This window comes from Glycine max, chromosome 4 (genome assembly GCF_000004515.6).
Source record: "Glycine max cultivar Williams 82 chromosome 4, Glycine_max_v4.0, whole genome shotgun sequence".
NCBI lineage: Eukaryota > Viridiplantae > Streptophyta > Magnoliopsida > Fabales > Fabaceae > Glycine > Glycine max.
The window spans coordinates 45088770-45102893 of NC_016091.4; the positions used below are offsets into that span (position 1 = coordinate 45088770).

The window sequence follows — 14124 nt, forward strand, 5'->3', positions numbered from 1 at the left end:
AAATTATGATTTAATCCTGGTAAAAAGTGAGAAATTCTATTTACAAGACTTGAAATGAGTTCTCAAACATTTTTATTTTGTAGGGAGAGCTCTCTTTTTCTCAATATAAAGTATGAGATCTTGATATGAGTTGCTTCTATATAGAATGTTATTTCATCAATCTAACTTTTGAATAATGTTTAATGAGACGTTTGTGTATGCAAAATTATAATCAAATTGATTATAAAGATTCATAAGTCAGCTTTTTTAAAATTATGCCGAGTTAATTTTGTATTAGTGAGGCATAAATTGTTAGGAAGAGACAAATTACTTTGGTAATGCTTATGTAAAGAAAGAGATTTGTTTTCAGTTGGAGGAAGGTCTTGGTGTACATACAAAAAAGTATGAATTCTTTTTTAAATAGAGGAACATAATTGATTTTTTTTAAAAAAAATAGAAGTATAACAGAATAGTTTTAGAATGATTGTTAGACTAGATAAATAAAATCGAACCTTACTCTAATAGGCATTTGTTCAGATTTTATTTTTTTTTACAATAGAAGATAAATTATTTAAACTAGAAAGAACTTTTAAGATGAGGTGTAATTTTGGGATAGCAAATTTTTATGAAAAACATGCTATAACACTTTTTTCAAGGTGCCGTGTTTCACATGGTGAGTTATATCATTGGAAGTTGATAAATTGTAAAGTATATATATTAATATAAAAAAAAATTATGTTCATGGTGATATTCATAAAAAAAAACTATAAATAACTGACTTAAACAATTTATAGTGGTTACACCATTAAAATCTCTAATAGATGTTGGACCACTAGCAAAGAGATGTGCTTTCTTTAAAGTGCATCAATAAATGTTTTTCTTTTCCGTTTGCGTTCACAAGAAAAAAAAATATATAAAGTACTAACTTGCATGATTCTTGCAACTTGCAATATACAATATACATTTCGCAACATTATTTTTTTGAGTGAGGGATTTCCTTGTTAACAAACCATCAAAATGATTCAGCCCCAATAAAAGAAAACGGACAAAGCAAGATAATTCCCGTTTAAAACTGTTGCATGTGAGAGCAAATGGTAGAGAATAATATAGGTACTTTTAAAATGATAAGAGTCCTACGTTCAAGCTTCCGACAAAAAGGAACACGATTCTATTTAAACAGATTTTAGCCACGCAAAATAAAATAAAATAAAAATCACCTTTGTTATCCTAAGAAAAAAATAAAATCATGGTGTACGTGAGATGGCTACGAAGTCTAGGATCCATATACATCAATGTGTACGGATAATGTTACTTTTTATTTTTTAAAAGATCTTGTTAGGGTACAGGAGAAAATATACCCCTAGCTCAGCAGTACTTAGGAAATCTTTATTGAAGAAAATAAAAATGAAATAAATGTTCCGTAAAAAATATCATCCTCCCATTTAAAACTTAAATATACTGTTCCTCTCGTTCTCAATTATATAATGGTTTTTAAAAAAAATATATTTTAAAGTACATGTGATTTTATAAAATCAATATGACATTAAATATATTTTTTCAAGATTTTAAGTAAAATAAGATTATTTTTTAAATATTATTTATTGAAACTTGATATCATAAATAAAAAAAAAGTTATTAAAAATAAAATTAAAATTAAATAAAGAATATTTTAAGAATGATAATATTATATAGGAAAAATAGTTATATTTATTTATATTTAAATTCAACATATAAAATTACTTTTTTGCTTATATATGAATTAAGAGGGAATGCTTAATGAGAATAAATATAAAAAGAATAAATAAATCATTAATTAAAGAGATTAAAAAATTACATAATATATTTTTTTAAAATTTAATAAATTAATTATATTTCTAAATACCTGTATCAAAACCTTAAATATCATTTAATCTACGATAGAATCAATCAATATTAAATAAATTAAAAAATAATCATTTTTATCATTTTTAAATATGTAAGATATTGATAATTTTTTTAAATTCTTCACCAAGACAAAAATAATTATTTATTCTAAATTAAAAAGTAAGTTAAAATTAACTATTACGTACCTTAAATTGGACCCACTTTCCATGTCAAATTCTCTCTCACTCACCATTAAAAAAGGAAGAGCCTAGTACCTGCAAATTAAAAAACAAAAGTGAAACAGGAACGATTGAAGGGACTTAAATGTTTGACTTGTAACTCAGCTATAACGTTGTTATCATGTCTTAACTCAAAGTTTTTGCCGTTGGTTTTTACCATAAAGGAAAGTGATTAATCGAGTCTAGCAATCAAATCAAAACAAAGAGATCAATAACTATAATTATACAGACTCATAATAGTGTTGCTGACCCTGGTTTGATATTGTATTATACATGGACGATGGATAATTTGCATGATTTTTTCATCCAAAAGACCAAATTCAGAATTCAGTTATCTCATGCTCCACAAATCACCAATCACATTAAGAAACGTGTCCCACTTTAACATCTGACGTGTCATCATCGTCTTTGACTCCGCTTGAGACGCAAGAGACCCATCATCAACCGTGACATCACGACCGAACCCAATCCGAAAATATTAAACCTTTGTGGGGGTAAAAGTAGAATAACCAAAAAACCAGCAAGCGGCAGAAAAGGGCACATCTGCAAAAGTAGCCCACCAATTCATTGTTTTTCGTAAATTTATTTATCCACAAACAGAAAAACGCCAAAAACGATGAATTAAATCAACGAAGAAAGTGAAAATGGCAGTTTAGGTAAATAACACCGAAACCCAATGGCATTTCCGTTAAACCACCCCCCCCAGCTCACACAACACTCACATGTTTACTACTTACTCTACTTGTTAATTCTACTAACCCCTGCTCTGCTTCATACCTCTGCCCCCAAATTTGTTATATTCACTCACTCACTCACTATTTTCTCTGGAAAAAACAGGGGAAGAGACATTAAAGAAAACAAGGTGTTCAATGAGAGGCAGAGAAAATAAAGAGTAATGGTGGGAGTTTGTGAGGGAAACGGCGAGGTTTTGTCATGGCTGAAATCGATGCCGGTGGCGCCGGAGTACAGGCCGAGCGCGGCCGAGTTCCAGGATCCAATCGGGTACATATTCAAGATCGAGAAGGAAGCTTCAAAGTACGGAATCTGCAAAATCATCCCTCCCTTCCCACCTTCTTCCAGGAAAACCGCAATCGCCAACCTCAACCGCTCACTCGCGGAAGCCGGCTCCACATTCACCACGCGCCAGCAGCAGATCGGGTTCTGCCCCCGCAGGCCCAGGCCCGTCCAGCGTCCCGTCTGGCAGAGCGGCGATCGCTACACCTTCAGCGAGTTCGAGTCCAAAGCCAAGTCCTTCGAGAAGACATACCTCAAACGCCACTCCAAGAAGGGCTCCGGCTCCGGCTCGGGCCTGGGCCCGCTGGAGACGGAGACCCTGTTCTGGAAGGCCACGCTGGACAAACCCTTCTCCGTGGAATACGCTAATGACATGCCTGGCTCGGCGTTTTCCCCGAAATGCCGGCACGCAGGGGATCCCAGCTCACTGGCGGATACTCCGTGGAACATGAGAGCGGTTTCGAGGGCCAAAGGTTCGCTCTTACAGTTCATGAAAGAGGAGATTCCGGGCGTTACTTCCCCTATGGTCTATGTTGCCATGCTCTTCAGCTGGTTCGCGTGGCACGTCGAGGACCACGACTTGCACAGCTTGAATTACCTCCACATGGGCGCCGGCAAGACCTGGTACGGCGTCCCCCGCGACGCCGCCGTCGCTTTCGAGGAAGTCGTTAGGGTTCACGGCTACGGCGGGGAGATCAACCCGCTCGGTGAGATAGCGTGCTTGTTGTGTTCCTCTATGTTTGCCTCTTTTTTTCCCCTGCATTGTTGAACTTGCTGTTGAGTTCTGCCTTGGCATGCATTTGCTTTGTGTTTCCGAAATGTTGACTTTGGGATTGGAAGGTTTAGTTGACTGCTAGTGATGATGTTGTCCTGTTGTGTTGTGCGTTTAAGTTCTTTGCTGCTTCTCCTATGTGAAGTTTCTGAGGTTAGGTTCTGTTAGTTTATTTGGTGATTGATATGAACTGCTGTTGGCATTACGGAGGATTACAGAGCAAATTTGTATACCATTGTATCTTGTGTGGTTTTTGACCTCTGTTTGGATGCACTTCTGGATAGGCACTTGTAGGAGAAATGAGTAAGAAGGTAAAATGAATGAAACTTTTTCCAATTTAAAATTAACTTTTGGAGAAGTCAAATGAGAGCGCTTCTATAAATTAACTTGTGCATATATAGGAATAGCTTAATTCATTTTACCTTCTTATTTTCTTCTCCTATAATTGTTTATTGTGAAGTTTATCCAAACGGGTCTAAACTTGTAAAATTGTGTTATTGGCCAAAACAATGGACAAATGCAGTTTGGTCAAAAGGGAACAATGGCCAAAACATGCACTGGGAAGTTTGTTTCAGTTTTCATCATAAAATAAACACACCTCAAAGTGTTGTTTGGAATCCATTCTTGAGGGAAAAATTTGTTTGGAAAATCATTTAGTCCTGGCTCTGGTATAGAATGTCCTGCTTCGTGATGTTGTCAGCAAGATGGAGAGATATAATATATCCATGATCATGGGAACTGTTACCATATGTTCACGTAATCTCTCACTCTTTTACTAGTAAATGGGCCATATAGTTTGTTTTGTTCATTTTCTGTATGATGTGCATTTTTACCCATAAATTGAAGAATGTGTGCTTGTATTGTGTCCTGCTCTCACAATCATGACTTTCAGATCAAGGCATGATTGTTGAAAACAAGATTCACTAATGAAACCCTAGGAGTTTATTATTTAAGTTCTAGTCCTCTGTTTTAATCTCAGCCAGTTAAAAGCGGGTGAAGTTCTGATTGTAACAGTGACAGATGACATTACATAGTTGATTTTAGGATGCCAACTCATTGCTTTAGGGGGAAATGAATGCGTCTAATGATTGAACAACATTTTAACGCAATGTTCCCATTTGGAATTTAAAAATCTACCCCAATTTGAGTAGGCACAGCTGTCTCTTTCTTTCACTTACAGTCTGTCAACACATCTCCTTGACATAGCCTTCATCTTTCTAGATTTCTTGTTTTGTGTAGGGAATGTACGTTGTTTATTATTTTATCTTCTTTATTTCTTTCACCTTTGCTATATCATGTTTTATTTTTCAATTAATGAGGAATGATAGATATTGGTTGGTCCCATCTGGGACAACTGGGAAATAACAGTGATTTACATATGTTAAGAGGATGATACTTGATTTTAGTGTTTATGTATGGATCCACTTGTTACAAACTTACACGGGTCATGTTTCCTTTCAACAGTTACTTTTGCTACTCTTGGTGAGAAAACCACAGTGATGTCGCCTGAAGTATTTATTAGTGCAGGTGTTCCATGCTGCAGGTACTAATATTTTTTAAAGTAATATTATATTGTTGTGATGTTCTTTTTTGGCATATTCTCTGATTAATCTCAAATGTTAATTGAGGGCAAGCCTTGGCACAACAGTAAATTTGTGCCTTGGTGACTGGTTGGTCATGGGTTTGAATCCAGAAAGGTCTTGAATACAGAAACAGCCTCTTTGCATATGCAAGGGTATGGCTGCATACAATGACCCCTCCCAATACCTTCGCTTAGTGAGGAGCCTTCGGGCATTGGGGTATGGTAGTTTAAATCTCAAATGTTAATACTACACCATCAGTTTTGCAGTGACCTATAAGTGGTGCTATACTGCTATTTACTTGGGAATTACTGCTTGATTTTGTCCTACCCATACAAATCAATTTGAACTTTAAAGCTGTTGAAGCTCAGTTACAATTTTAAATACAACCTTACTGGAAATGTATGCGTGGGCACAACACTAACTTTTCCTTTGTTTGTTTGTACTGTTATCAATTGGATTTTGTCATTACATCATCCATTTCCATTTCGAATAATTTTTTTCTATTTTTTCGCTGTTGAGTGGCTATTTCCTTTTGAAATCATTACTGTACAAAATGAATATTGAGTGCTCCTTCACTTGGAGCTTGGAAGCAGTTATTGATGGCTGATTTTGAATGTTTTGGTAGAAACAAGGAAACCTTAATGGTGTGGTGGTATTTAGTTGTGTGGTGTATATGGTTAGACTGAAATGCCCTCATCTTTAAGGGGTCTTTTCCTCTAGGCATAGGGCATAGGATTGTTTTCAGGGGAGTTCTCATTTCTGATAATTTGAGAGACAGGAAAGTCTTGCTTCATGCTTGGTTCCCCCTGTTTTTCTTTCCTGCTTAAAATAATATCATATGCTCTCCCTAGTTGTTGTTACCCTCTCAAATACTTTTTTTTTTAAAAAAAAACAATTGAATGGATGTTAGTAATATTCATTGCAATTATTAGATGTTATTTTCTTTTTCAATGACCCTGTATGATGGTTTATGTGCATCTTTTAACTTTCAATTTCTTGGAATCAGGTTAGTACAAAATGCTGGGGAATTTGTGGTGACGTTTCCCAGAGCCTATCACTCAGGGTTTAGTCATGGTAAGATACCTAAAAGTCTAAGAATGCTAACTCATAGGTTCATTTTTTGTTGGGGGGGGGGGGGGGGGATTGGGGGGGGGGGTAACAAAACTTTGTTACTGTTTCCGGCCAATAGTTGAATGTTTCTAATGTGTTGGATGTATCCTGTGTAGGTTTTAATTGCGGAGAGGCAGCAAACATTGCAACACCGGAGTGGTTGAGGTTTGCTAAAGATGCTGCTATTCGGAGGGCTTCATTAAATTATCCTCCCATGGTTTCACATTTCCAGTTACTTTATGACCTTGCCTTAGCTTTATGTTCTAGGTTTGTCTTTTTTCTATTTTTGCTTCTTATAATTGGCTATAAGAATTTGCTTTTGACATCTAACTAGAATTGTTTTTTGTTTCCTTTTTGTTAGTAGATTGATTCACTTATTAATGATACATTATTAGACTTAATGGAGTTTCATGTTGCGTTTGTATTCTCCAATTTAAAAAAGTGTGGATGAATCATTCTGGTTCTAGATATAAATGTGTATTCATGTAATACAATGATTCTGATGACCATATAATCTGTTCTTAAATATACACCCTGAAAAATATCCTCTATTTTCTTCATACAGTATTCCTGCGAGCATCAGTGCTGAACCTCGTAGTTCTCGTCTTAAAGATAAGAAGAAGGGTGAAGGAGAAACTGTAATTAAAGAACTATTTGTCCAAGATGTGTTACAAAACAATGATCTGCTTCATATACTTGGGAAAGGATCAGATGTAGTACTTCTTCCTCATAGCTCAGTTGACATTTTTGTTTGCCCAAAATTACGTGTTGGATTCCAACAATCCATCAATGTAAGAAATTCTGAGGGAATGCATTCCTCTAAAGGTTTTGTTTCAGATGATGTGGTATTCAGCAGGAGTCAAGGAATCAAGCAAGAAAAAAGTTTCTATTCTGTGAAAGACAACTTTACTACATTGTTTGAAAGGAACAGGATTTCCTCTTTTGATGTAAATGGTAACATAAGGGCTTCAAGTTCTAATCCACTTCAAAGAGACAATGATAGAGAAACTGGTCAAGGAGATTCGTTATCAGATCAGAGACTGTTTTCATGTGTAACATGTGGAATACTATGCTTTTCCTGTGTTGCTATTGTACAGCCTAGAGAACCAGCAGCTAGATATCTTATGTCAGCTGATTGCAGCTTCTTTAATGATTGGGTTGTTGGCTCTGGAGTATCTAGCAATAAATTTACTATTGCCCTTGAAGAAGCAACTATTGCTGAGCCAAACATGTATACAGGCAGGTTTTATAAGTTCTATATCCAGTCTTTCATACTTTGTTTCATATTGTATCAAAAATATTTTGTTTCTTCAGATCTTATCAATAATGACCTCACATCCTAGGTATTTTCCGGGCCTGTCTTGTGCTCATCAGGAAACATGTCTATTTATTTGGTCAGTGTCTTTTTCTATGTAAGAGCTGAGTTGCATGGTCACCCTATCATGACAATTTCCTACAGTAGAGACGAATCACAAATGTTGTGCCTGTAGGTTATGATCTGTCTCTACATTGGCATGGACTAGGGCAATCTTTTTTCTTTCTAAATCTATCCTTTTGTAAAATATTGATTTTATATAAATTAACTAATGGCTGTCTGAGCTTTAGTGTACTTATTTATACATATTCTGTTTTAGTTTTCTCTTATTGTACTTTTTGTATTGTTTTTTTTTTTTTTATCAGCAAAAATAGATATATATTGATAGAAGTACCAGAGGTACTAAAAATACAAAAGTTAGGTCCATACTCATGGTTCCAAAATAAAACTAATGTAGTTTGAAGAGGAACCATAGTATGGCTACAAAATATCTAAGAACTGCTACAGCTCCTACTGTGAGCTATTGAAAACTAATACATAAATCCCTCTCTGATGTGAGTTGACCATTGGTTAAAGTGAAGTTTGAAATCTTTGTCCAGATTTGTGAGCCATGTCCAGAATGCTGGTTTACATCCTGTAGTACTTACTTTAGTATACCAGGGAAATGGTTAAATTGTTTTTATTTGTAATATTCAAATCCTGAATGCCCGAAGACTAGAGTGTCTTGTCTTGTGTTATAGTTGAAGAAGCTTTGAGTTGTCCTGCCAGCGGTGCCATAAACTTGTCTTTAGTTGCACAATAGTAAATCTCATTATGATAAGTTTTTAGTTGAGGGATAATAGGAAAACAGGAACATGCACTAGTGAGTAGTGCCCTATACGAAGCTTTTATGTTGTGCATATGGAAGCACAACTTAGGTATCTAAACAGCCAAATCCTTTTATTTCTCCTTTGCTTTATCCCTCAAAAGTTTGTCATAATTTTGTTGTTTTAGTCTTCTTGGCTAGGATTTAGGTAAACTTTAAAGTACTGAGCCTTTTTGTTCTGTCATGCAGGATGGATGAAAAAAAATGTCCAAGATGGTATACATGATGTTTCTGTTCAATCTTCTCGGGAGGCTTTAAATACTGAAAGTGAAAATGGCAATACAGCTCTTGCATTATTGGCTTCAGCATATGGAAATTCATCTGACTCTGAGGAAGATCAGATTGCAGATGAGAGTCACGAATCAAATGTGATAAACTCTGCTTCGGAATGTTTACTTTCTCATACTCAAGATTCCTATGCTAGTCCCATGACTGCACTTGACAAAGGAGATGATTTTCCTTCAACGAGTGCCAGTTGTGAGGATGTGCATCGTAGATTTGAGTGTAATTTGAGTCATCAGTCTTTAGACCACTCTTTAAAGAAACAGGATTATAATATCACATCAGGGGTTACATTTGAAAATACAAGGACAGTGCCTAATTCCACCTCTAATTGTTCCCAACAAGCTCATAATGCTGACAGGTCATTGTCTAACAAGTCTATGGTTGCCTTTGATAATAAAAATACTTCGATGGTGCTACAAGCTGATGAAGACTCATCCAGAATGCATGTTTTTTGTCTAGAGCATGCTGCAGAAGCAGAACAGCAACTTCGCCCAATAGGTGGAGCCCACATATTGCTCCTTTGTCATCCAGGTTTGTGGGTTGATTGAGTAATTATTCATTTTATGCTCAATTGTTTATCTCATGCCCAATTACTAGCAAAACAATTCAATTTCAGTATTTGCAACTCTTGTTCTTTGAGAATGACAACTTAATAGATTCAGAGTTTAAACTGGTTAAGAAACAAGGGAACCATGGTTATAAAACCATGAGTCTTGTGATGGGAATTATGTCAGTTTATGTTGCAAAGTAAGAAAATTAATTTTTTTTCCTCCCCAAGAGTTTGAATTTTATTCTAATGTCAGTATGAAGCCTTTTACGCTATTTGTAAATAAGATACCAAATCAGTGAAGCAGCCATTGATTTTCACTTCTAGCAAAAGCTTTTGCCTATTTTCTTAAATAGGTGGCATGCAATTCACTGATATTGTATTTTTTTACATTATTTGTGAATCAAATTTAAATCTTATAATATAAATAATCATGGATCTGACTTTTGTTTCGTTTTATTGTTTTTTATGTTCGCTTGTTTTTGAAGTCATAGAGGAGCTATATGTTTGTCATAGAAGGGTTATGTTTGTCCATCTATGATTAGTTATAACAATATTCATTCGCAAGCCAGGATATCTAGAAAGATGTCTATTTCTGATTTGAACTATTTTTTCTATAGTTGTCATGGATCAACAATAGTGGGTGTATATTACCTCATTTTTACTAATTAACTTTATCTTCATTTTCTGCATCTTGCATGGGATTGTGATTACTCATTAACCTCATTGTTACTGATTGAAAAAATTGTATGTTACCAATTTCCCCCTTTGCAAATCACTCATTGTTTATTTTACACATTTCCATAGACTATCCCAAGATAGAGGCTGAAGCAAAAATGGTGGCAGAAGATCTGGGGATTGATTACATGTGGAAGAAAATTGCGTACAGGCACGCTTCCACGGAGGATGAGGAGAGGATCCAGTCGGCTCTGGACAATGAGGAAGCTATTCCTGGGAATGGTGACTGGGCTGTAAAGCTGGGAATCAATCTCTTTTATAGTGCAAATCTTAGCCGCTCTCCTCTTTATAGTAAGCAAATGCCTTACAATTCTGTTATATACTATTCATTTGGTTGTAGCTCTCCAGCAAGCTCACCTGTAGAACCAAAGGTATACCAAAGAAGGGTCAACAGGCAGAAAAAGGTTGTTGCTGGGAAATGGTGTGGCAAAGTTTGGATGTCCAATCAGGTCCATCCCCTTTTAGCAAAAAGAGACTCCGAAGATGTTGAGGATGAGAAACTCTTACTTGGGTGGATATTACCTGATGAGAAATTGGAGAGATCAGAAATTACCCTCAAAAGTGAAACTACTAGCAGAAAATCAGGTAAGAAAAGGAAAATGACAGCTGAGAATGGACGACCCAAGAAAGGAAGTTATGCTAAGAAAAATGTAGTTGCAGATAATTCCACTGAAGGTAAACACAACTCACAGCCAAGGAGGATTCTTAGAAATAAGAAAGCTAGGTGTGTTGAAAGAGACCATGCTGCTTTGAAAGGGGATTATTGTCCCCCATATCATCGGAAATCTATAAGCAAGCAAGCAAACTGCTCTGAAAGTGATGCAGTTTCTGATGATTCTCTTGATGATGATGATCACATGCATCATAGGAGGAATGCTATTGTTGAAAAAGACAAATTTATTGACAATGATGTTTCAAACGATACAGTGGACTGTGATTCTGACTGGCAGCAGAGGGAAGAACTTAGCAGCAAGAAAGTTGAAGATACAGAGAGAGATGCAATTTCAGAGGATTCTTTGGATGTTGGTTCTCTTCAGTTGCTTAGGAAGAATTCCAGAGCCAAGCATGCCAAAAACATAAGTCAAGAAGATATAATTTCTGATGACCAAATGGAGAGTCCTTTGCAAAAGCGGCAAAGGAGAATTCCTAAAAGCAGGCAGGGCAAATACCTTACTGGAAAAGATATAATATCTGATGACCAACTAGAGCATAAAAAGAAGAAGCAGCAACGGAAGAATCCTAAAAGCAGGCAAGCCAAATACCTCAATGAAGAGGATATTGCATCAGATGACCAATTGGAGGGCCATTATCGTAGATATCAGAGAAAGAATTCTAGAGGAAGACATGCCAAATGTGTAGCAGGGGAAGATGGCATGCCTGATGACCAATTGGAGGATCGTTGTCAGAAGCAGCAAACAAGTTTCTCTAGGAAAAGGCAAAACAAAGGCATTGATAGAGAGGTTAAAAATGAAATATCTGATGACCACTTGGAGGACCATTTTCTGAAGCAGCAAAGAAGATTTCCTAAGAGCAGGCAAAACAAACACACTGATAAAGAAGTCATGGATGACTTAGCTGAGAATAATTCTCATCTGCTGCATAGAACTCCCAAAAGGAAGCAAGCTAAATGCATGGAAGAAGATGATATGAATTCAGATGATGAAATGGAAGATAATCAGCCGCTGAGGAGAACACTTCGAAGTAAACAAGCTAAACCAAAGACACTTCAACAGATGAAACAAGCTAATTCCTTCCAAGCGAAAAAGCAGGCATCTCGGCCCATAAAACAGGGATCTCGGATGCTTGTGAAATCAAAGGCTCCTCAGCAAATAAAACAGCCTTCTCATTTGCGGAATAAGCAATCTAATAACACCCAGGAATTTAGTTTAGATATGGAAGAGGAGGAAGAAGGTGGACCTAGCACACGCCTTAGGAAGAGAGCCACAAAAGCTCAGGAATCTGAGGGAAAATTGAAAGACAAGCAAACAAAAAGGATGAAGGTGAAGAATGCTGCAGCTGCAAAGGTTTCGGTTGGCGATGCCAGAATGCAGGATGGGGAAGCAGAATATCAGTGTGATATTGATGGGTGCACTATGAGTTTTGGGTCAAAACAGGAGCTGATGCATCATAAGAGAAACATCTGCCCTGTAAAAGGGTGTGGGAAGAAGTTTTTTTCACACAAGTATCTGGTGCAGCATCGTCGAGTTCATGAGGATGAGCGCCCCTTGAAGTGCCCTTGGAAGGGATGCAAGATGACTTTCAAGTGGGCATGGGCTCGTACAGAGCACATTCGGGTCCACACTGGTGCACGACCTTATGTATGTGCTGAGCCAGATTGTGGACAAACATTCAGATTTGTTTCTGATTTCCGTCGTCATAAGCGAAAGACTGGTCATTCAGCAAAGAAGAATTGTCAATAGCAAGTGGAATAGATGTTTAATTGTTATTTAACATGACTTTTTATGTATTTATGAATCCATTGCTCAATTGACCCGGCTAGGACTAGGGTTTAGTAACAGTTTAGGATGTCCCTGCAATTAGCATTTGTAGTTAACTGTTAATTCTGTTTGCCTTTCGGGTCTTCAACCCATTTGTTTATTACAATTAAAGCAATTGCCTGGATCTAGAAACACGATTCTAATCCAGTTCATATCACATGCAAAATTGCAAATGTTGTTCCAAAGTTTGTCTCGTGGATCGTGATTATTTTATTGCAATGCAATTCCCCAAATCCCCATTCTATCTGCTTTTTATAGAAGACTAAAATGTAATTTTTATTTATTTTTTTTAAGTATGTAATTTTAGTTTTCTTTTTTTTAATTGAGACACTTTATCCTTTATTTTTAAAATATTTGTAATTTTAGAAATTTTAGTTTTTTAAATTTTTAATTGAAACATTATCTTTTATTTTTAAAATAATCTGCAATTGTAATTTCCTAGTGATCAATTTCAGATGTTGATTATGTATTTTTAATTATTTATTTATAAATTAATTTTATTAGAAATTAAATAATTAAAAAAATATCATGTCTTTTATAAATAGACACATGTTTTGATCAATATTAACATAGTATATAAATTAATATTTAAAAATGGTCACATGAACTACAATCATTGAGTTTTTAAAAGAGATAAAATATCTCAATTTAAATATGAGAAACTAAAATCACAAAAAAAATTTAAAAGCAGAGAACAAATTTTTTTAATTAAAAAATAAGAGAACTAAAATTACTTATGTAAAAAATAGGATAAAAATTACATCTTAATCCACTAAGAAATAAACATGTTTCTCAAGGAGATTGGCAAAATAAGGGTATTGTTTCGTTAGTTACAAGTGGAGTTAGTCTTTGTATCATACTTGTAATTAATGTTATATTCTTTCATCTTACCATCATCAACCTGTTGAGATTAGGTTTTCATATATGTAAAATGAATTGCAAATGTTGAAATCAATTTTAGGGATAATGATCTTTATTTTATCCATAAGAGTTAAAGACAAGTATGAAGGAATTTATAGTAATTTATATACCATATTCAACGAATTCATTTAGACTTCCTTTAAACAATACCATGTTTGAATGTTTTTGTTTTTTCTACTCATACAAATTTTGGAAAGACTTTTAAATAAAACAAAAATAATGGATGGTGATCGGTAGAATTTTCAGAAAGTAAGTTTGGATTATATTTTTTTTTAAAATGTCATTGATAAATTTTTATACTTATAGGATTGTTGCTGAAAAAAAACGAGACAAGTTTGAAATATTTATGATAGAGTTGATATTTGGACACCTACACAATAACCTGCAACTATGAG

At 35.3% G+C, this 14124-nt stretch overlaps 1 protein-coding gene across 1 annotated transcript; it reads left to right on the forward strand.

Moving 5' to 3' along the window:
* Nucleotides 1-2828: 2828 nt before the first annotated feature.
* Nucleotides 2829-12965, forward strand: LOC100775271 (lysine-specific demethylase REF6). Its single transcript, XM_006578616.4, has 7 exons — nucleotides 2829-3802; nucleotides 5332-5410; nucleotides 6457-6524; nucleotides 6677-6827; nucleotides 7126-7799; nucleotides 8930-9556; nucleotides 10380-12965. The coding sequence occupies exons 1-7, from the start codon at nucleotides 2977-2979 to the stop codon at nucleotides 12728-12730; spliced, it is 4776 nt and encodes a 1591-aa protein (XP_006578679.1). The 5' UTR covers nucleotides 2829-2976; the 3' UTR covers nucleotides 12731-12965.
* The last annotated feature ends 1159 nt before the right edge of the window (nucleotides 12966-14124 follow it).